The sequence below is a fragment of the Apis cerana genome, linkage group LG3 (genome assembly GCF_029169275.1).
Source record: "Apis cerana isolate GH-2021 linkage group LG3, AcerK_1.0, whole genome shotgun sequence".
NCBI classification, from domain to species: Eukaryota; Metazoa; Arthropoda; class Insecta; order Hymenoptera; family Apidae; genus Apis; species Apis cerana.
This window is the reverse complement of record NC_083854.1, coordinates 12365210-12390425: the sequence shown is the minus strand read 5'-3', so window position 1 is coordinate 12390425 and position 25216 is coordinate 12365210. Positions and strand designations below refer to the sequence as shown.

Here is a 25216-nt window from a genome sequence, read left to right as displayed (position 1 = left end):
ATTATAGCATATTATTCTTTATAAAAAAATAGTTTTATAGATATATAATTATTTTTAAAAATTAATAATTTTTCGATATATTTAAATACTTTTTTATAAAAAATAATAGAAAGATATATTCAAGAATTAAAAAACAATGTTTATTTTTATAAGTTCTTCATACATCCATTTATAAAGAAACTATATTAGAATATCTTTTTTAAAACTATTCAACTTTTATTCAAAACATTTTTTAATATTAAAAAAAATATTCATAAAAAATAGTATTTTTTATTGAGTAAAAAATAAATATTACGAAAATTAAGGTACTTATAGAATTAAAAAAATTATAAAAATTCAAAATATTAAAAAATAGCAGTCGTAATAAAACATATCAGTGTCGCAAATGAAATACAAAAAATAGTAGGAGAAAGAATAAGTAAAAAGAATAAGAATTGATCATCAATATCATTTTTTTGATGCCAAAAACATTTATTTTTAAGAATTATTTTTTAAAAAGCACGCTGGTGTTTAATTCTTATTCTATCGTATCCTTAACATATCTTTTCTTTAAGATATTTTTTGATATACAAGAGAAAGCACTGATAGTCAATTCATATTAATTCAATCTTTATTTATATTATGTTTCATCTGTAGCTCTTTAGAGATGGCGCTGATTTCCGAATTTTTACTTTAAATTATTTCTTCCACTATTTGATTTTCTTAGATCAGAATATCTAAACAAAGTACTCGTTAAAATTTGTATACTTAAGAGTTTTCGATATCTGATTAATTTTATTTTTTTCTTTGTTTATTCTTTTTCTTTGTTTAACTTTATTTATAAATTTTTAAATCGTTAAAAATCATTAATTCATTATTAAATATCTTTAATGAATACGCATTATTAAAATATTAATTCCTGTGATAACGTATTTTATTATTTATTTGTAAAAAATTTATATATTTAATATAATATGACAAGTTCAAAGGTATGTTTTCATAAAATTTATAATTTATCTTTAATATACAATTTAAATAGATAAAAATGAATTAATTTTTTTAAATTTATCTATGTTATATGTCATCAATATATAATAATTCATATATTTTTATTTATTTTACAGAAAAATAATAGTTGGTTATTGCCATCATTTGATTGTGAATCTATTAAAAATACACCAACTAAATGTATCATTTCAGAAGAATTAGAAACTAATGTTTCTCAAATACCAAATGATTATAATATAATTCTGAAAAAAAAAAATACCAAAAATTTGTCTGCATTGTTGGAAGCTTGTGAACCACGATGTTCTACTGAATTAGTAGTTAGCAGACAAAAGAGACAAGAAATTTTAGATTGGTTACAATATAAAGTAAAAAAAGGCAAACCAGCTATTTTAGTTTTATCTGGTCCATCTGGTTGTGGGAAAACAGCAGCAATAAGAGTTCTTGCAAAAGAAAATGATTTTAATTTAACAGAATGGATTACTCCTATTGATCAAGTTATGGATGAAAATAGTAATTTCTTTTTTTTAAATTGAATTTAGCAAATTGAATATGTTTGTAGATTAATAATATTCAATTGTAAAATAATGAAGTAACTATTAACTGATATTCAGACAGAATAATGAAACAAGGAGACAAATTTGAAGAATTTTTAATTAGAGCTACTCGATATAATTCAATTCTGAATAATTGTTCTAATCGTTTACTTCTTGTAAAAGATTTTCCAAATGTTTTTTATGACGATAAAGAAAGCTTTTTTTCTCTTTTGGGGTAAGAAAAATTTTTTCTTTACTTTTCTGATAATCTTTATTAAAATGTAATAAATATACGTATACAAATTTTTAGAAAATATTTTGAGATTGGAAAAGAACCTATTGTTTTTGTATGCACAGAAACAGGAAATTCAAAATTGTTGCAAATATTATTTTCTACCAATATAAGGGAAAAGTTTGGAATTGATATGATTAAGTAAGTTATAAGATCTATATATGCATATTTTTTTGTTTTTTATTGAATATTTAACATAGAATATATATAATTTATTTTAGTATAAATTCTGTTACACAAGCTGCAATGAAAAATGCATTAAAAAGAACAGCTAATATTTTAAATTCAATTGCTGGACATATGTTACATGTCTCACAACATAAAGTTGATGAAATATTATCAAATAATGTAGGAGATATTAGAAATGCATTATTAAATCTTATTTTTATTTCGTTAAAAGGTACACATAATAAATTAGAATAATATATTTAATTGTCAAATGATGTTTTATTATTTTTCATTAGTACCCGAAGAACAAGAAAATAAATGTAATATACGAGAAGAAACTTTAGGACTTCTCCATGGTGTTGGACGAGTAATTAATCCAAAAAGTACGTAAAAATATATATTTTTTTATTCAAAAGTTCCTAATTTTACATGAATTTTATAGGAATTCAAACTGGAAACAACTGGAAATTTGTACATGATCCGGATGAAATAATAGCTTTCTTTCAATCACAAGCAACAGTATTTTTAAATTTTTTACAAGAAAATTATTTAAATACCATAGGAGACATAGAAAAAGTGAATATTTGCACAAATATTTTAAGTTTAGCAAATATTTTAAATTCTGAATGGCGAGTACGTTTATTTTGATTATATTTCTATAAAAATAAAAATATTTCTATAAAAATATGAAATTATAAATTTATAAAAATATTGAAATTTTCAGGATTCTAATTTAACTAAAATTGCTTTATCTTTTTGTGTCCGAGGTATAATGACAACCAATGAAAAGCCAATTTCTGGTTGGAATCCTGTACGAAAACCACCAAATGATCAAATTAATGTGTTAGTAATAAAATAAATAAAATATTGCAATAATAATTGTAATCATAACATAATAATGTAATATTATTTATACAGACAAAGATGTGTAGCAGCTGCCGAAATTCGATGGTATGAATCTATAATCAATAAGAAATCTAAAAATACAATGGAACTTCTTGTTACTCCTCCTGATATCGACGAAATTATTATTGAATAATATTCATGGAATTTAAAAAAATAATAAAAACTTTTTTTCATATATATTTACTTATTCTTTATTTTTTACTAGAATTATTAAATGTAAAATATAATATCAATAAAAAGTATAATAACATAAATTCGAGGATTTTTTACAATTTTTGAAATGTTTGTATATATTGTTCAATAACATTGTTATTATCTTGCTTAATGTGATCATATACATATATATATATATATATACACATGTATAATAATCGGTAATAACACGAAAAGAACGAATATTATTATGAATTACATTAATATACTACAAAACATTTTATATAATTTATATATCTTAAACCAAATGCTTCATTACAAATAATATTTCTTTTATAATGATATTCTTGGCAGTTAGACAAGAAAATAATTTAATATTATATTTTTATGCAAAAGATTGTTCGTTACAGCGAGTATTTCATTTAAAAAAACTTTACAATCTAACTTTTCATAAATAATTATTAAACGATTATATGTAGCTAGCATTATATTTGTACATCAATATAAAGTTTGTACATTCTATATGCCTTAAAGAATTATTTATAAAATTTCTTTTTGGCCAGAATTGTTCATAGAAAAAATGCAATAATAAGCAGTCTTGTGCTTCAAATACCTTACAATAGCATTTGTTTTAAATTTAATTATTTAACTAATGTATTTTACATGCAGTCTCATCTTTTGATATAAAATAATATAGAAAAATGCATACTAGTTTGAAAAATTCTAAATAAATATTTAACCCTTATATATATATACATATATCCAGCCAATTATTTTAACATTTGATATGTTAAATATTAAATATCATATCAAAGATGACAAGTTTATTAAGAGTTAATTATTTATAAAAGTATTAATATACTATTTTAAAAATTAATATCAATTATATTAGAAAATATATGCAAAATATATGATAGACTTTTTTCAAAGAAAAAATTTAATATTTCTAATTTAATTTATCAATATAAATAAAAATAATTAATAAATGTTATTTTAAAACGAGACCATATAATATTTACATAACTTAATTTCCTAATGAATAATGTAATTTTTACATGGAAACTACGCATTTGAAAGATTTACTTCTTCGATTATAGAGATAAGATTGTCAAGGCCAAATAAAAAACCTTCTTCGTGATTCCCTTGTTCCCATGGCTTTCTATGTGTCAGCCGATGTCCATTCGGTAATTCTCGTGTTTTAGCGAAATCGATCAACCAAACACCAACTTTATCATTATCGTAAATCATGAATATACTACTACCAATTATCTGAAAAATAAATAACATTATATATTATATTTTTTCAATTATATTTGCTTTCTCTCATAAATGAGATTTGTATTCTTTTTGAGCAATTGCTTTTAAACAATGTTATATTGCTCAAATGAAAAGTAGTACATACCTCGTGAGTTTTGAAATATTCGGATATTTCAATCTTTGAACGTAGATTCTTCAAGCGTGCAAGTAATTTTTCACGCGTGAGCTTACACGTTCCAAGAAACAGCTTCATAGTGTCGAGCACTTCTTGATGTGACTTTACTTTTTTCAGATCAGTGATGGGTGGGCCACCAGGCAATTTCATAGCTTCGATTCTAAATCCGTGGCTACAAGTTGAGCTCTGTTGCTCACGGAATTGCATGTATCGCAATTTAGTCACGGCACGTTGCTCGTGTTCCTGCAGAGTCGGCGCATTCGGATCAACAGCGATCATCTTCTGATATAGATCCGGTCTAGCTGTTGTCTTCGACACTTCGGATTCCAAGAATGTTCTCGTACCCATTTTAATGTCCATTACATGCGGATCATTGAAACCGAACAATAAATCCTGTAGCTCGATGAAAGTATCGCCTTTATATTCCACTTCTCTGTAATATCTAAACATAAAAATGAAACAATTTCAAATCGAAAAAATATTCTTCGAAATTTTTTAAAATTAAAAATGTTTAAATAATTACGAAATACTAAAAATATTTATTTAAAAATCAATTTTTTATTTACCTTGGTATACAATCTCGCAATTCTTTATCTTTGCTAAGAGCTTCGTAAACCATTCTTTCCGTATTTTCTGCTCCTCCCGTTTTCCTTTTCCAAACTGTTCCAGGTCCAGCGGGAGCAAAACCATCCGGATGCCCAGATAATTGAAACCAGGATTTTAATCTATTTTTTAATAATACGTCACTGGCCGGTGCTGTTAAGTCCAAAGCATTCTGCAAGAAAAAGAAATAGGAAATAAACTTTAATTTCTTCATTTCGTGTATAATTTCATGAATTTCAAAATAATCAAAATTAAAATTAATTAAAGTTGAAGATATCAAAATCACATTATTTAAAATATAAAAATAGAAACGTCTGAATTATAATTATAAAAATTAATAAAATCTATAAATGTATATATTTTTTTTTTCTTTTCAAATATACGATGTCCAAAAATTCGAGTTTAATTCTTAAATTATTTAATAAAGTATTAAATATTATGTATTTTTATAAATTAAAAAATTTTATGATTTTATCTTCATATAATTCATCGATATTCATCGATTGCTATTTATATATTTATTTTCTGTCTTTAAAACGACTTAATTATTTCTCATATTAAGATTTCGCCAAGGATTTTTGTATACATATGTTAAATATATCATTCCGTAAATCATCATATCATCTTCGTTGAAATATCAATCGTCTATTAAAAAAAAATAAAATATTTCTTCTTTTAATGTCGATGTCATTCATTTTTAATATTTATTATCATAAAAATTATAATTTAAAATATATTTATAATCACATAATTTAAATTTCTATTCAAACTTTATAAAAAATTTATAAAAATAAAATTTCTTATATTAATAATAAATAATAATATTGCAGAAATCAGAAGAGAAGAAAAGATCTATACCAATGCTAAAAATTTCAACGATAGATCCTCTTCTGGCATAGTGGTATCGGAAAGGACCAATGGGAATTGTTCCATTTTTTGTATCGTCGCTGGATCATTAGATAATTTGGTAAGGGCCCCGGTAGAGCTAGAGCCGACACTATTAGACCGACTCGAACCCATAGACGTGCACCTTCGCCATTGACGGAAGGCGCTATAGGTACTGCTTGACGAAGCATCTTTTTGCTTTCGATGCTCTTTATGGTTCGAGTTATGATTCAGTCTTGTTTGCTCCTTACTCGAAGCCTGTAACCAAAAAAATCTGCTAGGAATTTAATCCAATCAATGTGATGCTTAATTAATATCGTTACACGATAAAGAAATAAAAAAGATCGATTCGTAGTTTATTTTTTTACCATTTCCATACCATAGAATGAAAATTTAAAAAAAAAAAAATAAATATTCATTTGCGAATTACATTAAGCGTCGAATAATAAATATAATTATATATATAGTAAAAAAAATTAATTATTCGTATTAAATGTTAATAAGAATAAATAGAAATATATGTATTCTTTTTAATTAAATAAAAAAGTTTTTTAAATATTAATGATATTATTTTTCCGTTATACATTTCCTTTATAAATATATTATAAAATAAGATTAAGAAAGTAAGTTGTTTATGCAAAAAATATATCAAATTATTTTGCAATTTGCAAATAAGGAAAATGTTTATAAGCGTGATGCTCGCGCATGCACGTGGTCTACGGTATGCAGCAAATCGAAATCCGTCGGTAAGAGTGATTTAATTAAGTTTAGTGAATCGCGAGTGACTCGCGCTAATTGGTGCACCGTGGTCGTGATCCTTAATCCGATTATAATGAGTCACGTGTATTTCTTGAACAAAGTATCAAGTCAATTACGATTGGCAACAGTTGAATGGTTGTCGCCCAATGGAACGTTCGTATAATTGTGCATAAATTGAAACGATGCACACGAAACGTATACGATGTGCGCAGATTTGAAACAAATATATTAGTTAAATGAATTTTTTATTTTGAGAACACAATTTTTAAAATTTTTCGAACAATTTGTATTCGATGACGCGTTATTAAAAGATTAGAAGTTTATCGGAATCATTTATTTTTTTACTACTTGACAAAGATATCTTGACAAAGTTATTTTAGGTTATGCTATGACAGCTGAACTTTTGATCTTTATTCATTACCACAGAGATCAATTACCGAACTAAACAATATCGTACAATCGATTGAGTAATAAGAATCACAAGAATCCATTCAAGATGTTGATAATTTTTTTTTAATTAAAAAAACATCAATGATTTCATATCAGATTTTTAATTACGATTTAGAAAAGCACATTGTTAATACCAAGAAGAGTATAGCTCGAGACGATAGTTTATCGCGATACTCGATTTCGTGATACGCCATTCATTTTAATTTAATCGGCAAGGTTCGAACGTGAGGACTCGCGAAATCATGCTTCGCAATTTCTCGGCACGTGATTTCACATCGCATTAGCAATATATGTTGATGATACATCAAATTATATCGATACAATATAAATTTATATTTTAGCTGTTGTTGCATATAAAATTCTTAGTTTCATAAGTGTACAGGTTAATTAAGTACTACGATACAGGCTATTGTATTGCGTAGAAAATCGTTATATACGTGTAATCGTAAAAAAAAAAAAAAAAAAAATAAATAAATTTTGTTCGTGTTACAAGAATTATCATTAAATAATAATTGTACCCCAAAATTTTAAAATATTTTTTTTATAAATCTGTAATGTTTGCAATAATAACATTTCGAAGAAAATATCTTGCAACAATATAAGGAAGAAAAATGATACGTAAAAAAGTTGTGCAACGATCATTATTTGCTATTGAAAAATAGCACAAAAACATGTCAATTATTTTAATGTAAATAGATATAAATAGATATACGAATTCCATATATACGATGGTTTTTTTTTGTGTGATGCGCATTATTATATCTTATAATTTTATTTTCTCGAATAAAAGTGTTTTTAAGAAAAATTTTTTTACAAAAATGTTTTCTTGTGGAACTTCTACTTAAAGGTATTTTATATTCTTTTTAACGTTCGATCGATAATACGTATGTATATTTATAAATAACCATGATATACCATTCTTAATTATTTCCTTTTTTTTTTTTTTTTTGCGTTCTTTTAAGAATCCTTTTCCCGATATATTTTTCAAATTGAAAAAAAATCGTTTTTTTCGTAACTTTTCCCTTTCTGCCGATAATTTAATACATTCTTTCAATTCATTTTACAATTCATTCTTACAAAATCCACGAGGTTTTTCGATAAACGTACGTATTACAAATAAATATCACGGGGCAAAAAGATCGTACGATCGCTCGATCGTGGTGTCCTCAGGGAGCCGATAGAAGAGTTCACGATACGTTTACGGGCACAGGTGACTATTTATATTCGATGTACGATCGCGATCGATCCAATGCTGATAATCACGGCACGCTTCGGATAAAATATGTGAGGAATGTATAACGAGCTGTCTTCGATGCAAATGTCGACGCATAACAGGTAAAACACCTCTGGAGGAACATTTTTTTTTTTTCTTTTTTTTTTATCAAAAGGAAAGATCGAAAATTGCGCGAAACCGATTTTGATTATCCTCGAAATTCCACCATTCCTCGTTTCTTTTCTTTTTGATTTTCTTTTTAAATCATTTATTTACGCATTCGAAATTGAAATATACGGGTATGCTAATTTTAATTTAACGAGTTTTCGCAGGAATTGGGTCAATAATTTATTCTAGATTTTAAGAAAAAAGCCAATTTCTACCATGAAGCATCGATCATATTTTTATCAATCGATACTCGAATTACTTAAAAAAAAATCGGTCATTTTAATTTCTAAAATTTCTTCATTCCATCTTCGATGGTTCAGTTAATTTCGTTCCTTTTTTTTTTTTGCTCGAGATGAAGAAAATGAAAAGGAAAGGAATTTCTCTCTATTTTGACAAATGTGTCGAACGATATAAATTACGCGCCTACGTCTTAGCCTTCGGAAGCATAGTCGCAAAAACGAGGAAAAAGAAGGCTGTAACTTGTTTTGTAAGTAGAGTCGTGTTTTACGGAGCATTGACGTCACTGGTGTATTCAGATTGCATTGTTGCAGATAAGTTTCAATCTAGCACCGTTCCAATTTTAACGTTCAGCAACGAGAATCGCGGGACGAAAGCGGATTCGTTCCATCTTATACCTGATATGATAAAAAAAATGTTCGTGTCACCCCTTCTGATCGCCTCTCCAGTGAATTTACAAAGTGAACAATATCAATTAAATTTTTTCCAAACGCAAATTCGAACGTTTAAATTTTTCATAACTCCGTAAAATAATTCGAAGAAAAAAAAAAATATCAATTTTCGTCAAATATAAATTTGAAAGAAATGCAAAGCGGTTCGATTAAACCTTATAAGCAATTCATTGAATTAAACGCTTATAAAATATAGACTTTTACACGTGTAATTAAGTGTGTGAACAGAGATTCCCTCGGTTCTTTAATTCGTTATAATATAAATAGACGTCCTTTCAAGTAGTCGAATTAATTATTGACGATTATTCGACGAACAAATTGTGATACGAAAAGAAAGAGAGGAAGGAAAAAATTTGCGAGGAAATAAAACGGCGACAATGACCTCGACGAGCGAAAACGATTTGATAAAAAGTGGCTCCTCCATTTTGCAAAAAATAATTGTACGACGGAAGTTCCATTTTGCAATCCTTTCCTCTTCTTCTTCTCTTCCTTTTCTTTCTTTCGATTAATCTTCTTCCTTTTTCACGGCTGAAATGATCATTCGGTTACTTTTTTCAAAGTTCGTACAACAAGATTTTTCCAATGATGTAACCTTACACTTGAAATTGAAATTCTTCCGTGACGCATTTAATAACGTTTTTCTTAATGTTCTTTCTTTAAATATTTATAATCCTTCTCTTTTAACGAAAATTCGAAATAATATTCATAACGAAAATCGTATCATATTATTCTATTTTTATTGTACGCGAGTATTTTCTAAAAAAAAAAGGAAGAAACTGAAAAAAAATGCGAGGTAAAAAGAAAAGAATTAAAGTCGGTTTCTCCACTAAAACGACACGGAAATTAAATAGCAGAACGACGTCAACGACACGATGCACATAAATGTGTACAATACATATGTGCAACAAACGAGGGCTGTAAAATGTCGATCAATGATCCCCTACACACAAACCTGACCCTACAGGAAAAAAACAATTTATAAATTAAGCATGATTTTACATGTATATTGTCGACAGAATATTCGATCACGTGTTTATTTATTACCTTTCCATTCGTAACGTCACGTTTCAAAATCCATCTCTGCGTGATATTTGTATCATTAAATAATAATAATAATAATAATAAAAATTGTACCATCTTTCACATCTTTGATTAATTTTATTCTTTATCGATGAAATCATCGTCTATCGCTTTCTTTTTCTCTCTCACGAAAGATCCTGGAACGTTCAACTTCAAGAGATTAATTGTAGAGGTTAAGTACGATGTTTTGTTGGATGAGAAAGAAAGAAAAAAAAGAAAATATCAAGCAATTAATAATTCAATTTATTGAAACTTTGACCCCTCATTAAAAGTTACGTGTATAAATCACATCCATAAAAATTACATCTTGATAGTTACACGCATTAATTAACAGTTTAATTCCTAACCTATCATTCACCATTCACCGTGGTCTTCCAATTCATTGAAAGATTCTTCGTCGAAATGAATCATCCTTCATTATTATTTACCGTTGTTTATAAATACGAAAATAACGTTAATTTCAGAGGAAAGGTCGTGTTAGAAGTATACACTCTGATCAACGTAAACAATTTCACGAAAAAGGATCGTGTCTCGTCGCTCTCCTTCTTTCTACTATTTTAAAAATGGAAGAAAACGTTTCGTCATCTTCTTTCTCCCGCTGGACGGAGACGTCATACATCGTTAGTAATATTTTAATCGACTTAATGCACGACAAGATTTCACAAATTTCTTTCTTCAATCCTGCCCTCAATTTTCTAAGTTTAATCAACTCCGTCGACCTTACGTCAAAACTATGTCACAGTATGCCTCCAGCCATTTCTCGATCTCTGTGATATCTCTTTAAACAGATCGATTTAAAACGATTTAAATTATAATCGCATATCTTACCAGAGATTATTTAATAAAGGTAAAAGAAACATCTAAAGGATGGCGAATTTAACATTCGGTTGTATTACAGTATTCCATTAAAAAATCTTATCGAGAGAAATATCGATTTTTGTATCATCCTGTAGTTAGTAATAAACTGTTAATTACTCGTGGAGGGGCAGCACGCAAAATAGCGATGCCGTGTCTCGTATTTCATATAGTTATTAGAATTACTACATTCTCTTTGATTGACGTCGCCTATTACGTAGCAAAAGTATGCACCTTGATTTCTTCGTGGCGCTCTATCGATTCAATTGTGTGAAGGATAAGGAAACAGAATTAGAAGAACTTAATAAATAAATAAATAAACAAAGGTAATAAAGTGCCTGTTTCACGGTCTCTCGACATTTAGTTTTCATCAAATTTCAGATTAAACAGAAATCTTGATATATATATAATATTTATATCGTATATCTTCGATTTCCTTAGCTTTTTGTCTAACGTAGATGTGTATACACGAATTGACAGAAGAAAAATTTTATCGATCAGCTGGAAATCAATTTAATATTTTCATTTACAAATTAAATTTATAAATTTGATTAATATTACAATTTATTAAATTCGATCGTTATGCTATTTATTATTAAAACTTGTTCTTATTTTTTTTTTTTTTTATTACATTCAAATCATTCCGCAGATATGCACTTTGTTCTATTTCCTGTGACACCAGGTTACACGAAGCGTATCTTTCACGTCATAGGAATTACTTTATACCATATTCATGTGCACGAGGCAGCTGGAAAATCGAGTTTACAATTTTATAATAAAGTTAATGAATTTTAATTCACTCGAACGATCGGAATTTCTATTAATTTAATCTCTCTCCTATTATCTCTTCAAATTTATCATTATTATCGTTACAATTGAGATATACGATGCAACGCGTTGTATTTTTCTTTTCTTTCCTTTTTTTGCTATTCGTAAATCATTCGAGTACGTGACTTTTCAAGTTTGTAAATAAACTTTCGGGCAGAAATCATAGTACTTATCGAATAATTTACATTTACACGTTTTTACAGTTCGATAATTGCTTCGAGTACTTTGTCCAATTCAATTGCTCTCCGTATTTTATAAACATCATATTTTATACACGCGTTATCAGAAACGCATTTGGTCCACGAAACGGATCACGTATTCCGTGGCATACCTTCCATTATCCTCTTTCCATTTGTTTTCCACAGCAATTACGAATTTCAGTTTAGAATTTTAATCGTGAAACTTGTTGAGAAAAAAATATTAAATTTTCCTAGTGCCAATGTTCATTTTAATTAATTACGTCTCCTGCAAAATTTAAAATGTAAAATATTAATAAGCATATACGTGGTGAGTAAACAAGAGCAAGTAATATTTGAATTACGTTATTCCCATTATTTGACCGTAATTTACAAATACTTTCGTTTTTCGACTTTTAACGCATCGTCAAATAAGTTGCACGAACTCGATGATTTAACACGTTCCAGATATAAAGTGATCCTTGAATTTGTCATCGAGCACCGCCTTGAATTTATTCATCATCTGGTTTCGCCGAAGGTCGAAGGTCGAGTCTGTGTTCGAAAAGTTTCGAAAGTCAAATTCGATTCTTTCTCTTTTTTTTTTAAATATTTCTCCGACTCGAGCCAGATATATCAAATTCGATCGATATTATTTACGTTAGATATATGTTTAAAGGTTATAGAGCGATAATGAGAATATTTTATATTTTCGATGTATGTAAATAAATAGATTTTGATAAAAGTAAATTTTCTAAAACGCTTCGCCCGACCAACGTTTCGAACCAGTTATGGGATTTTAATTTGGTGTTGCGCGACAAAGTAGCACGCTAAAAATAGAAGACCGGTTCACAGCCTAATTTTAATTCTTAGCAAAAGTATAATTTATTTGGCCAGACGTACGATTAACAGGTGCATTGGTGGGGGAATATTATTTCTCGAGTATAAGTGTCACGGTATATTTTATTTTATGTTTCAAATAAATTAACTCGAATGTTGTGAATTATCTACGATCCAACAATGCACGGAGAATCGACGTACGAAACAAATACCGTGAAAGGAAAAATAACGGCAAATCGAAAAACAGAACGATGTTACCGTTAACGGGCGTCCTGCGTGCATACGTAGCAAAAAACATGATTTCCACAATAAGTTAACGATCTTTACTCGAAACAAATTTTTTTAACTACGCTCTTAATTCGTGGCTGGTTTATTATTTTTCTTGATTTTTAAAAATGCCTCTAATAGATAAATATTCAAATGGTGAAAAAGAAACATAAATGAATACTGAACTTGACTATTATCATTTGTAAATTATGCATGCACAAGTGTCTCTTGTGTCATACAACACGTGTAGAGTAGTAAATGATATGTTAAAGAAATGAATAACATTTCGCAAATTTAAAACTAGAATACACGTTAAATAATATTTCTCGATTCAACGTTCTATTCTATGATAAAATGAAAGAAGAAATATTTAAGAGAAGTATACCGATGTATCTCATTTTTAATAGGATCTATCTTTGATCAAATCCTATCTATTTTCTGTCTATTCGCTTTATTGTACATTTTTTTTATTGTCGCATCATTTGAATAATTTTAGAACCGTTTTAAATACTTAAAGATCATTACAAAGCTCTGCGTATAATCAAATTCAACAATACAATAAATACAAAGTATACAACAAAATTATTTTATCATCTGTTAAAGATAATGTTATAAATAGTCGAAGGACCGTATATCTGCACAAATATTCTACTGCAGTTTATGCACCATCGAAATTTCTCGTAGTTCGAGTAAATTTCTATTTCTAACGTATTTTGAATTAATATAATTAAAATAATCAACAAGAATGTAATTTTTGACGCACGTACCTTGTTGAAGTGAGCTTGCAGAAGCCGCTCATACTGATCAGCAGCACGGAGACAGAGTCTCGTGGTGAATGCTTCCATTCGTGCTGGTAAAGGCGCGTGGCAAACACTGCTTGACATTATTCCTCTCTTCGAGCTGGCACTCCTCCGGAACACGTACGCACAATGTATACAAATAAAATCGTCACTCGCTATGAACGGAGGGACGCACTTAAATCTCGATGTTCATTTAAAAGTAAGCTAACCTCAATCGACGCTCACGAGTTCATCTTAGGCGTGGCTTCCGATACTCGTTCGTATATCGTGATCTTTAACGATGATTTCCAAACTAATTCTTTTCCACTCGAATAAATTTCTTATTATTATCCTTTTTTTTTATTACTCGAATATTCAGAGACACCGTTTTCGAATATTCTTTCGCATCAACACAAACTGATGCTACTTCACGTGGTATTTTCGATTGGAGGCTATCTTTGAAAGTATAAATTCGATTCTTCGAATTTTACGTTTACTTCCATCCAGCTCGCACGTTTTATCCGTAGAAATAACGAAGCACTGAATATTCGGACAATATTATTTAATTCGATCAATTCGTATCCGTAGAGAAACTTCACAGTGAAAACTTGATAGCTTCGAAACGCGATTGAAGAAGCGTGTGAAACCGTCGCATTATTGCGCATGCGCTATAGAGATTAACTACCCCACGAAGGAAATTATAAGACGTTGATTCTGATTGGTAGGATTGAGTTTTTGTCAACGAATTAATAATCGTTTTTTCGTTTCCGCGTGAATGTGAAAATGCAAGAAATAAAACAACGATTACCTGCCACTTCTCCCTTTCTCAATGCATACTGAGCAGCAGAGAGTGTTACATGTAGTTTTATCGTCTGAACGCTCCCCCTCCATGTCGTGTCGACGTCCGATTCTCGTTCGTGCAGTTTATATGTACGGTATACTCTGAAACCAGAATGGATAGGGCCATTATTCGGGTCATAACCCCTTTTTACAGGATTATTCGAAAATTATCATATAATATACTTTAGAATGTTTCATTAAAATCTGAATAATTAAAATTTTTTAGAAATAGAAATTCACATTAATTCTTTCCATTATCTATGATTTTTAAATGGAAAAATGAATTTTTGAAGAAATAAAATTTATAATAATAATTATTCGATCAACAATATTTATTCATTAAAGAATTATTCTTTCTCAATGGGAAAATTAATTTTTAATCCGTTCGAGTATATAAATATATAATTCGAATATATGTTTAGCGATAACAATAATATTCTTATCTTCCGTGTCAAATTGCACCGTAATTATCATTCATATTAATTTTTTCCTCCCGTTAATCCTTTCACGAATAAAATTTTTGTCAACTGTCAGAATGATCGAATAAATATTTAAAAATTCAAAAAATTAAAAAACGTAAAATATATGAAAAATTTGCATCAAAAAAAAAAAAATTACTTTCGTTAGCCATAACACATCCTTGAATTAAAATTTCATTAAAAATTTAATAAAATTAATTACCACGTATCGCTGAAGTAGCAATTTGAAAATATGCAACTACGATTTATATCGACAAAATTTCAAATAATTCATTTTAAAATAAGATTAAAATAAAGTAAAAAATTTTTTTTTTTTTTTAGATAAGAAGTTAGATAAGAGGCGGTTAAGAAGTTTAAACTTCGTATTATTTATAAAAGTTCAATGGTGCCACTTACAAGGTTGTAAATAAATCAAGAGATAACGGCACTTATTGCGCTGTAAGCAATCATCATCTTTTCGCCCATATCAATTTCCTGAAACGGTATTTCATTAGAAATATTAATTTAACTAGAAATATATATCATTGTCCATTCCACAATGGAACAAACAAATGATTTATCTTTCACGGCGTATATTATAATAAGATTATAACTATATACAGAAAAGATAATTAAAGATAATACCGCATATACGAGAAATAAGAAACGGTACTTTACGCAGAATTTCTCCTAATCTTCAGATTTAATATCTTGCGCATTTTTCCTTAGTTTATTCAAGGTCTAGGATCGAAGGAAAGGATTTATGAATTATTCGACGGTTCGCAACGAATGTCTCGCGCACTTTTAATTTTACGATTTTCGATTATCCTTCAAAGATTCGTCAAAAAGAAGCAAATCATTATTCTATTGCACGAGATGCATATTGATTAACTTTTAATAGTCGTAAAATTTCCTTTCCCGTTAAGGTTCATTGGAGGCAAAAAGTAGAGATTAATTTAAACGCGTCTGTTGCAGATAAAGTTTCATTGGCATGGCGTTTTTTGGTTAAAGTTTTACAATCTGTCATTCGCTTCTCGATAACTTAATTTTATACCGTTCTACTCTCCGCACGGCTCTCGAAGAGACGTTTCTGCTGACGTAAAAATCTCGTCGAGGTGAAAGTCGAGGTGCGACAGTTATTCAGATTCGTCGAAGAGATTTCGAAAACGTAGTTTCAAATTCCGCTTCTTCGGATAGAATCTTAATACAATCTTGACCTGTTTCTCTGGTTTTTTTAATTTTTCCACTAATTAAATCATCTGGTTAAATTGCGCGTGATCCTTTTTCTCCGATGTTCTCGATTGAGAAAAGAAAATGTTTAAATTAAACGAAGAAATGTTCCATTGACGATAAGATATTTCGTTCGAGATAAAATGTTTATTTCTTCTGAAGGAACGTGGAGGTAAAAGATTGCATCGATTCATCATCATTTATACAGCTGTTACTCTCGTTAATCATTCCTTGCTTTTTTGTTTATCGTTCATCCTTTAAACAAAAGCCTGTTTCACTTGAGATTACGACATGTTACAAATTATTTAATAATAATAATAATAATTCGAATTCGAATTCGCGCCGTTTAATTCTCTTATTTTGTTCTTATTTTATATAGATTCGTTTTGAAGATAGGAAAGGAAAATTCCATTGCTATGAAATAACATATACGAAGAAATGGAGATGAAAAACATTCGTGAAACGTTCCGTAATCGCGAAAGAAACAACGTGAAAATCACGTGAAGAAAGTATTCACAACGTGTTATACAACCTGTCGATTTGGTAATAATAATGCGATAAAAAAGGATTGACGTCATAATTTAATAGTTGCGTCACTTGACGATACCCTTTCAAAATTTGAATCGGTTATCTGCCCGGAACGATACGAATATACTGAAGAAAAAGTGGGAAACTTAATGAAAAGAAACGATTCGATATAATAAACGTGATCGGTATAATAGCACGCGGTATATTCCAGTATCGTGTTTATTTAATTTCCTAGAAGAATAAAAAAAGCGAGAAGAAGATATTTACAAATCGCTATAATTCACCAAGAAATTTATTCATTGTTTTATTATTTGTTTTATGCTAAAATTATACCAATGCCGTATGTTAATGTTCACCGTCGTAAAATGATATTTCAGGATGTAATAGGCAAATAAATATTTGCCTATTATCGCTCTCTATTGTTTGTTAATATATTTCAATTAATAAAAATAGTCGCCACAAGAAAAAAAATAGTTAATGCCCTGTGCATTATGCAATAAATAAAAATTGCATAAGACAGTTTTTTTTTATTAACTAATATCATCTATTTTAATTTTCACACAGACGGCATTTCTACCGTTATTATTCATACGAGTGCATCAACTTGTTTTCAAGAACGCATAATCGAGACCGTATGCCCGGATGTTGCCGTATGACGTAGATATCCCGTTTAAAAAACTCAATGAAAAGAAATAAGCTTTCCAACGTGTACGCGTTCTATATCGAAATTTCACGAACTACTTTCTCCTAAATTTATAACTGTCACACGGTGAACGTTAACGTTTTACATACATACATATATATATATATAAAATATTATTTTATTTCGATTTCAATTTTAATCTTTCTCACCGCTATAAACGCCCGATTATTCGCAAACATTCGCTGTCGAGAATTGTTTTCTGCCTATTCGCAATATAATCTCGCGTATGTTGAAGCACGGCCAATCGTCAAACAGGAAAAGGATTTTCGCAATGTGCACCAATGAGTAGACGCGATGAGCGCGATTGTCACGCCATGCTTTTGTCGTTTCGCTTTTATCGATCGTGCTTTGACCAAATTCACTTCAGTAATCGACTCGATTAATATCGTTAATTTCGACGGTGAGGATCGATTATTTTGTCGATATCTGGGATACTTATTTACGTGTTCTCACTCGTACATAATTTACGTAATAACGCTTCGTATTTATAACGAATGCTTAAGAGATGCTTTCATCTTTTCTTAATGGAAAATTAATCGATAATAACTGGTTAGACGGGTGCAGTTTAACTCGCCGTTACGAATTATTGTTCGAATAAAATATATGATATTGCATATAAATTAAATTTCGAATTTTTCGTTAACGCTTTTGCTTTTTTTTTTAGTAACACGAGAAGATGCCATTTATTATTTCAGTCCCACGTTTCACGCGGTTGAGATTTCCAAAAGGTAGATGATCGTGATTCGATTTTCTTTATGCTTTGCATATTCGTGGCGTGAGCATGATTCATTGTACAGCGTGAAAAAGAGCGAGACATTATCTCCGTTGATCCTGATGACGCTGTCTCTCGATTCTTTTTCCTTTTTTTTTTTTGACAAAGCATCTTGCAAGAATATTATTCATTCAAGTTCCCGTGGGAACGATCCACAGACGGACACTCGACGAAAAACTGTCATAAATTATAAATCGATGTTTATTTTTTGTTCATCGATTAATTCGTTCTTCCGTTCCTTTGTTTTAATTCTACGCGACATTGTCATCATCGCGACATCATCGAGTTTCTTCTGGCCGATTTCAACGAATCGAATATTATATCCCAAATAATTTTGAATCTTCCAATATGAAAAAATGTATTGCGTGTATTTTTACGGATAAAATGATTTAAAGTTATTCTTTATAATTAAATAATAATAATAATAAATAAAAAAATTTAATCAACAATTTTCACTTTTATTTTTCTCTCTCGAATGATTTCGCAATCGAATTGTGAAATTCATTATTACGTTATAAAAAGTTAATTGCGTTAAATGTGAAAAGTAAACTTTCTTTGGATGCGAGTATTATCTGTAATAAAAAGGGGGAAAAAAAAAAAAAAATAAGTAATAAATTACGAAAGCGGAATTACTGTATAAACTTGTGAAAAAAAAAACTTACTCCTCTTATTTGCATATATTTCACGAAAAAAAAAAAAGAAGAAAAAAAGTAATTTGCAGTTTCATGTATTTCTAATTGATAAAAGTAATGTATGCATATCCGTTTCTGTCACGTGATCGCATTTGCAGTTAGAAGCGGATGTTTATCATGCATAATCCTTTATTGCCTATTAAAGTACAATACGATCGATAGACAATAAATGGTTCTTCAGAGTTTCTCCAAATAAAGAACAAATGTACATTTAATGAATTTCATAATCTGTTTGTAAATCAATATTAATGTTACATGCGTTTATTTATTTATTTTCAATTTTTTAAGAATGCGAATTTTATTATTTATAAAACATTTTTTCCTTTCCCCTTCCCCTTTTTTTTCACGTCATCAATAAAAAATGTATTCGATACGTACACAAAAATTTTGCCCGCCCCTTGTCGCATAAATTTTTCAAAAATTTACAAGTCACATCGCGTTTAAAAATAATAGTTTACGTCACGCGTTATGTAATTGTTAAACTTAAAAGCGCGGATCCAATATACATACATAAATTACGATACAACACAACACAAAGTAAATACGAAGAAAAAAAAAAATTTTTCTTCGATAGAATCGTGGTGAAAATGTCGAAGAGCGAGATGAAAAGAAGAGATACAAAAGATCGTAGAAAAATAAATTACTAACAGTAAAATTACTGTTTTAATTATCGATAAGAAAAAAAAAAATAAGCAATAACTTGCATAAAGTGTGGATAAATTAAAAAAAAATTTATCACCCATTAGTTTCGAGTTAGATGCAACAGGTGCATAATTAATTTGTTAATTGTGTTATTCTATTTTTTTAAAAGCTTTTTTTTTCTTTTTTTTTTTTATCTAAATTGTGTCGCAAAAGCAGAAGAGATAACGAGCTAACAATATTTGCCGCAATGCGAAAAAATTCACGACGAGTATATTCGTCGCACACAGGTGGAAACAGGATTGAAAAACGAGTCACAGTTCAGGTGAAGCGAAAGTAATATCTTTGCTTTAAATAGAAAAAAAAAAAAAAAATAATCGCGTAAAATTTCGAAATGAGATTATAATTTAAGAATTTTCGACGAGAAAATAGATCGTAGAAAAAAAAAAAAAAGAATCACTAAATAATAAGTAATAACTGATAATTGATGACATATTGGTAATTAAAAAAATATAAACATATCTTATTTACGTGTCACGCCACGTTTATGATGGACGTCATGTACGTTTTCAGATAAGAAAGAAGGAAGGAAAATCAGGAAAGATAATAAATTTATGAATTATTGTGATTCTCCTAACAGTCTCTTTCTGCAATCTCGTATAATAAATTATTTTATTAAAAAGAAATTGATATGTTAAATTTAAAGAAAAAAAAAAAAAAGAGGAAAAAAAATGATAAATATATTTTAATATATTTCATCTTTGGATTATCGTGCAATTAATTTTTTTTCATTAATCCTTATCCTATTCGTATAAAAAATTATATCAATAAATTATATCGTGTCTCATGACGTAATTGCAATTTTATTTCTCTCTTTTTTTTTTTTTTTTTTGCCGTTAAAATTAGAATATGGAAGGCAAACGTTCGCCTTTATCATTCCTGTTATCGCGTTACGACTTTTTTCTTTCTTTCTTTTTTTTTCTTTTTTTTTTTCCTGCCATTCGTAAATTAAATTCAATATCGTAAACTCATTCATGTTGCCATTGCAATCGCGACCCGATTATACTCTGCGCGATCGTATCGTAATACAATTATAATGTTATTCTTCTTTTTATAACTATTTAATTCACGACTCGATAATTCACTCTATTCGATTACGTCTAATCGAGACGAAGGATGGATGTGTCGATGTTATACTTGTAGAAGAAAAACTCATTAGCATCTCGTTAACCTTATATACGAAAGATGCTTTCTTACTCGTACACATTATTCTATTAATAGCGCGAAAGGAAGAATTATTTGAAATTCAATTCGACCTATCAATCGAGTTTAATAAGAACAAATGTGACATATCGGCCAGAATATCATGACCACCATGTTTGCATCTCACGTGAATAAGTCCAATTATGGACTCGACATCTATTATATAAAGTCGTGCTCGTTTTATTTGTGCTAAGATTTTGTAGATTGAGCAACCTTGAGATACTTCCATTCTTATTAACCCTTTGATACGCTACAGTAAATCCACTTGTCGAATAATTTCATGACTCGCTCGTTCTACCACGTGGACGTTACATGGATTTTTCACAGTGCACGTGCAATTCCGGTTATTTCGATGATTTATCAAAAGAAAGAAAGAAAAGGAAAAACAACAACAACAACAACAACAACAACAACAACAAGCTTGTGTGGAATCGAGGAATTTTAAATCTACGACTCTTTGCAGGTTTCTTCTTTTAACCTAATATTATTTAGATTTAATCGTCTTAGGTTAGAAACGTCGTTTGACGTAACGACGAAATATAACGTTATTCGTTGTGGTAACAGAACCGATACAAAATACGAATCAACCTCTGAAATTATAATAATATCAACTGACGTCTTGTTGATACATTTTATGTGAACTAGAGTTGATGAAATATGTGTGATACGCGTTATTAAATTATCGTCATACTCGATACTTATATAATTTGAATTACAAATATTATTAGAAATTATAATGTGTATATTCCAGTAAATTTTTTCCTCGATTCAAAATAACAGGAAATAATAATATTCGTTAATCTGATAATGAAATCTAAAGATTATTAAAGTCATAACGGTAAATGTGTGTATATACAACACTTGCGATTATTTAAAGTATTCGATGTTCATATTAATGGAAGAGACAACTTTGATCAATCACTTTGCGGTTGAAAATATTTCTGATTCTATTTGTGATATTCGTTTCATAAATACGTGTCATTGAAGCATATTTTCAAACGTTAAATACGCATAGAGTTATTCAGTTTATTTGATAAATTAGTAGAAGTCTTAATAGACATGTGAAATATCACCAATCAACGTGCTTCTCTGCTAATTCTCGACAATTTCAGTCTCTACTAACTTTACGTAAATAATAAATATATAAGTTATATGTTATGTTAAATTGATTAAAATTATTTAAATATTTCCTAGATAATGTAATTTCTTAAGTTTAAAAAAATGCGTGAAAGAAATGCAATTTTTAAATAAAAATATGTGACAAATAAATAAACGCATATTAATGTGCATGATACGTATATATAAATTTTACAGATATATTACGCAATCTGAAAGAATCTAAAAAAAAGAATTTTTTTTTAATTTTGCATTTAATAATAACTATAATAATTTTTTAAATAATAATTTATATAAATTTTTTGTTTTAAAAACGAAAAAGAAAAGTAAATGTGCGTTCTCCCTTGAATGTCTATATTCAAAACGAAATATTTGCTATCTGTTGACGCAAGCAATATAAGTTTGCAAAGAAAGTATATAATACGTGTTCGTATTCAGCACATTACTGCAAATATTCCAATATTTAATCACTTGAAAGAGTAGTATTTAGTAATTTCTCTTTGTAAAAATTATTAGCAAAAGATATTAATATTTAATAAAAGAATATTTCATTAAAAATTTGATAATATTGATAATATTTCAAAAGATTTATAAACTATGTTATAAAAGATTTATAGAATTATTAGTTTTACATAAATAACATAAGTAACTTATTCATACAAGAAAAATACAATTACAATTCAATGTTAATATATTAACATAATAATAATATATTTCAATTGTCAGAACTTTTTAGTTTATGTTTTAAATGTGAATGATATATTATCTTCATTAAACCATTGCGAATACATAATTAATTATATATTAGTGAATGATTTTCAACAATTACTATGTCAATCCATATATATATACATAAACATATTTTTAAAATAAAATGATACATATTGATATATATCATTTAATTTTTCAATTTCTTTATAAAAAAAATTTTTCTCAGAAAGCTAATATCAAGAAGCGAAAAATACACAAAATTGGATGAAGTGCACAAAAAGTTAAAGAATACAAAAACAATAAATATTTTATGTTTTATCTAAAGAAACTATTTATTTATTTAATATACGTTGAATTGTAATAATAAATTAATTCTGATCGAGATTTTTTTTTTTTTTAAAGAGTGACCAATAGTAAAATATTGAACTAGATCACGTTTATTTTTAAAATATTGCATCTATTCGATGTAATCTTGATTTTCTTGAGGTTAAGACACATAACCGGATTTCATTAAACACGAATTTTTACATTGAAATAAGAGAACATTTAAAAAGAAAAAAGTCACTTTTTGTTCGAAACTGTTTGCTTTTTTATAATGTGTAAATTTTACTTGTCTCGATAATTTACACTTTCAACATTTTAGCATTGAGAGAATCGATAGCTCGAAAATATTAATCAAATAAAGGAAAAATACTATAAATCGTCGATGTATCGAAAAAAGAAAAGATTCGATATTAATCGATACAAACCGTCTCAAATAGATCAATGACATGACATGATCGATTTTCTCGATTGTCAATGAAGATCGCGGTCGATGACACGGAACAAAATAAGATGATCGCATCGAGAATCGATATTAACGATACTGAATAGAATCGTAGCATAGAGAAGAGGTTCCATGACCTTCGTTTTCGCATAGAAGAAAAATAAGAAAAACAGAAAAAACTCGATAAATTCAAATCGTTGGAGATACAAGTATCCTCGATTTTATCGCTGGTTGGTGAACGAATTTCGTGCGTCATTACTGTGTGTATATGTTACCATGATATTTCCTTTTCGCGCGTGGCCGAAATAATAAGAAAGCAATAACGTTAAAAAGATTACAAGGCAAATATGATTATAATTCTGCGTAATTTTTTCGATTTTGTTTATTATTTATATTAAGAGCTTTTTATAACCTCTTCACATCGCAATTTTCTTTTAATTTTTCCTACAGTAATTTTTTCTATCATACTAAATTAAATTTCTTTTCTTCTTATAGATCCCAGCTCTTCTTTCCAGTTTTAGCGTGTCATAAGAAGCTTTCTTACCTCATCTCCGGTGTTGGCGAGTGCTGGTCCCACGGGTCTCTTGCTGGGGCCCATGGGATATGCGGAACAGCGGGGTGCGGAGATACGCGAACGCGGAGGTCACCATTGACGCAAATCCATTTGACGGTCACGTGACCGGCCGCACCAACCTGAACACAATGCGCGCGGACGCCACGACAGCACCACCTTTCATCAAATCCTCTCCTCCGCTCCTGTTTGCAACTGTAAATACACGGCGAGAACAATTGTGTAGAACTCGACCCATTCGCGAAAATAATGTGCAATTAAAGAGTTAAGGATCAATCGTTTATCGAATGCCAATCAAAATATATGCCTGCGTGATATTTTCTTTTTCTATTGTTGAATTTTTCTGAACTCATATCATTCATTTCAAAGATATATTTTCGACAGCGAATATCTGTCAATATAAAGTTCGATAAAAATTTTGTAATCATCAATATGAATTTTTTATTAATTTATTGATTATAATATATTTATCTCTATTTTAAATGCCATATGATAGATTTATTTATTTAATATCTTCGATAGAAGACGTTATATGAACGGAATAGTTATAAATTAATAGAACCGAAGTTAATAAAGAAGAAAAATTTATTTGTTGAAATATTATTCGATATATTTGAAAGAAGAAAATTAGAAACAAAAATGAACTTTTTCTATGATATATTTATAAGTATTTTAAAGATGTATGTATGTTTTAGATATAACTATATACATATATAGAATTTTATCGTTAATAATCATAGAATTGGTGCAATATTAATTTTTAAATAATAAACAAAAATTATATCTCTCAACTGTTATTTCACAACTTATCAGCATTCTATTCAGTCAGATTATACATCGATATAACAGATGAGGATCATTATTCTA

The 25216-nt window shown here is 28.6% G+C and overlaps 2 protein-coding genes and 2 long non-coding RNA genes across 9 annotated transcripts; 3 read left to right on the top strand and 1 right to left on the bottom strand.

Moving 5' to 3' along the window:
• The first annotated feature begins 294 nt into the window (after positions 1–294).
• LOC108001748 (cell cycle checkpoint protein RAD17) lies at positions 295–3065 on the top strand. The gene is made up of 9 exons (XM_017062936.3): positions 295–968; positions 1104–1497; positions 1599–1755; positions 1831–1953; positions 2034–2212; positions 2277–2363; positions 2423–2613; positions 2705–2823; positions 2899–3065. The coding sequence occupies exons 1-9, from the start codon at positions 954–956 to the stop codon at positions 3017–3019; spliced, it is 1386 nt and encodes a 461-aa protein (XP_016918425.1). The 5' UTR covers positions 295–953; the 3' UTR covers positions 3020–3065.
• On the bottom strand, positions 3051–25134 carry LOC108001749 (inositol-trisphosphate 3-kinase homolog). Of its 6 annotated transcripts, none has more exons than XM_062073101.1 (7): positions 24323–25134; positions 15776–15853; positions 14049–15002; positions 5933–6217; positions 5038–5246; positions 4442–4913; positions 3051–4308 (listed from the first exon to the last, which is right to left on the bottom strand). In XM_062073101.1, exons 3-7 carry the CDS (start codon positions 14163–14165, stop codon positions 4102–4104), a joined length of 1290 nt encoding a protein of 429 aa, XP_061929085.1. In that variant the 5' UTR covers positions 14166–15002; positions 15776–15853; positions 24323–25134; the 3' UTR covers positions 3051–4101. The 6 variants fall into 6 exon arrangements, with proteins under 6 accessions (XP_061929085.1, XP_061929083.1, XP_061929086.1 ...); XM_062073099.1 differs by lacking the exon at positions 24323–25134 and adding an exon at positions 17969–18265; XM_062073102.1 differs by lacking the exon at positions 24323–25134 and adding an exon at positions 17969–18125 and having other exon boundaries at positions 5933–6233.
• LOC133665846 (uncharacterized) lies at positions 16499–18102 on the top strand. Its single transcript, XR_009829252.1, has 2 exons — positions 16499–16760; positions 16968–18102. It is a non-coding gene; the product is annotated as an uncharacterized LOC133665846 (long non-coding RNA).
• LOC133665843 (uncharacterized) lies at positions 20986–24837 on the top strand. Its single transcript, XR_009829249.1, has 2 exons — positions 20986–21648; positions 24274–24837. It is a non-coding gene; the product is annotated as an uncharacterized LOC133665843 (long non-coding RNA).
• Positions 25135–25216: the final 82 nt, after the last annotated feature.

Coding starts and splice junctions, on each gene's coding strand:
- LOC108001749 (XM_062073101.1), bottom strand. CDS start 14,165: ATGTCAAGCAGTGTTTGCCACGCGCCTTTACCAGCACGAATGGAAGCA. Junction 5,247..5,932: donor CGTTGAAATTTTTAGCATTG/GTATAGATCTTT, acceptor TTTTTCTTGCAG/AATGCTTTGGACTTAACAGC. Junction 4,309..4,441: donor AATATTTCAAAACTCACGAG/GTATGTACTACT, acceptor TTTATTTTTCAG/ATAATTGGTAGTAGTATATT.
- LOC108001748 (XM_017062936.3), top strand. Junction 1,756..1,830: donor AGCTTTTTTTCTCTTTTGGG/GTAAGAAAAATT, acceptor ACAAATTTTTAG/AAAATATTTTGAGATTGGAA. Junction 2,364..2,422: donor ACGAGTAATTAATCCAAAAA/GTACGTAAAAAT, acceptor TGAATTTTATAG/GAATTCAAACTGGAAACAAC.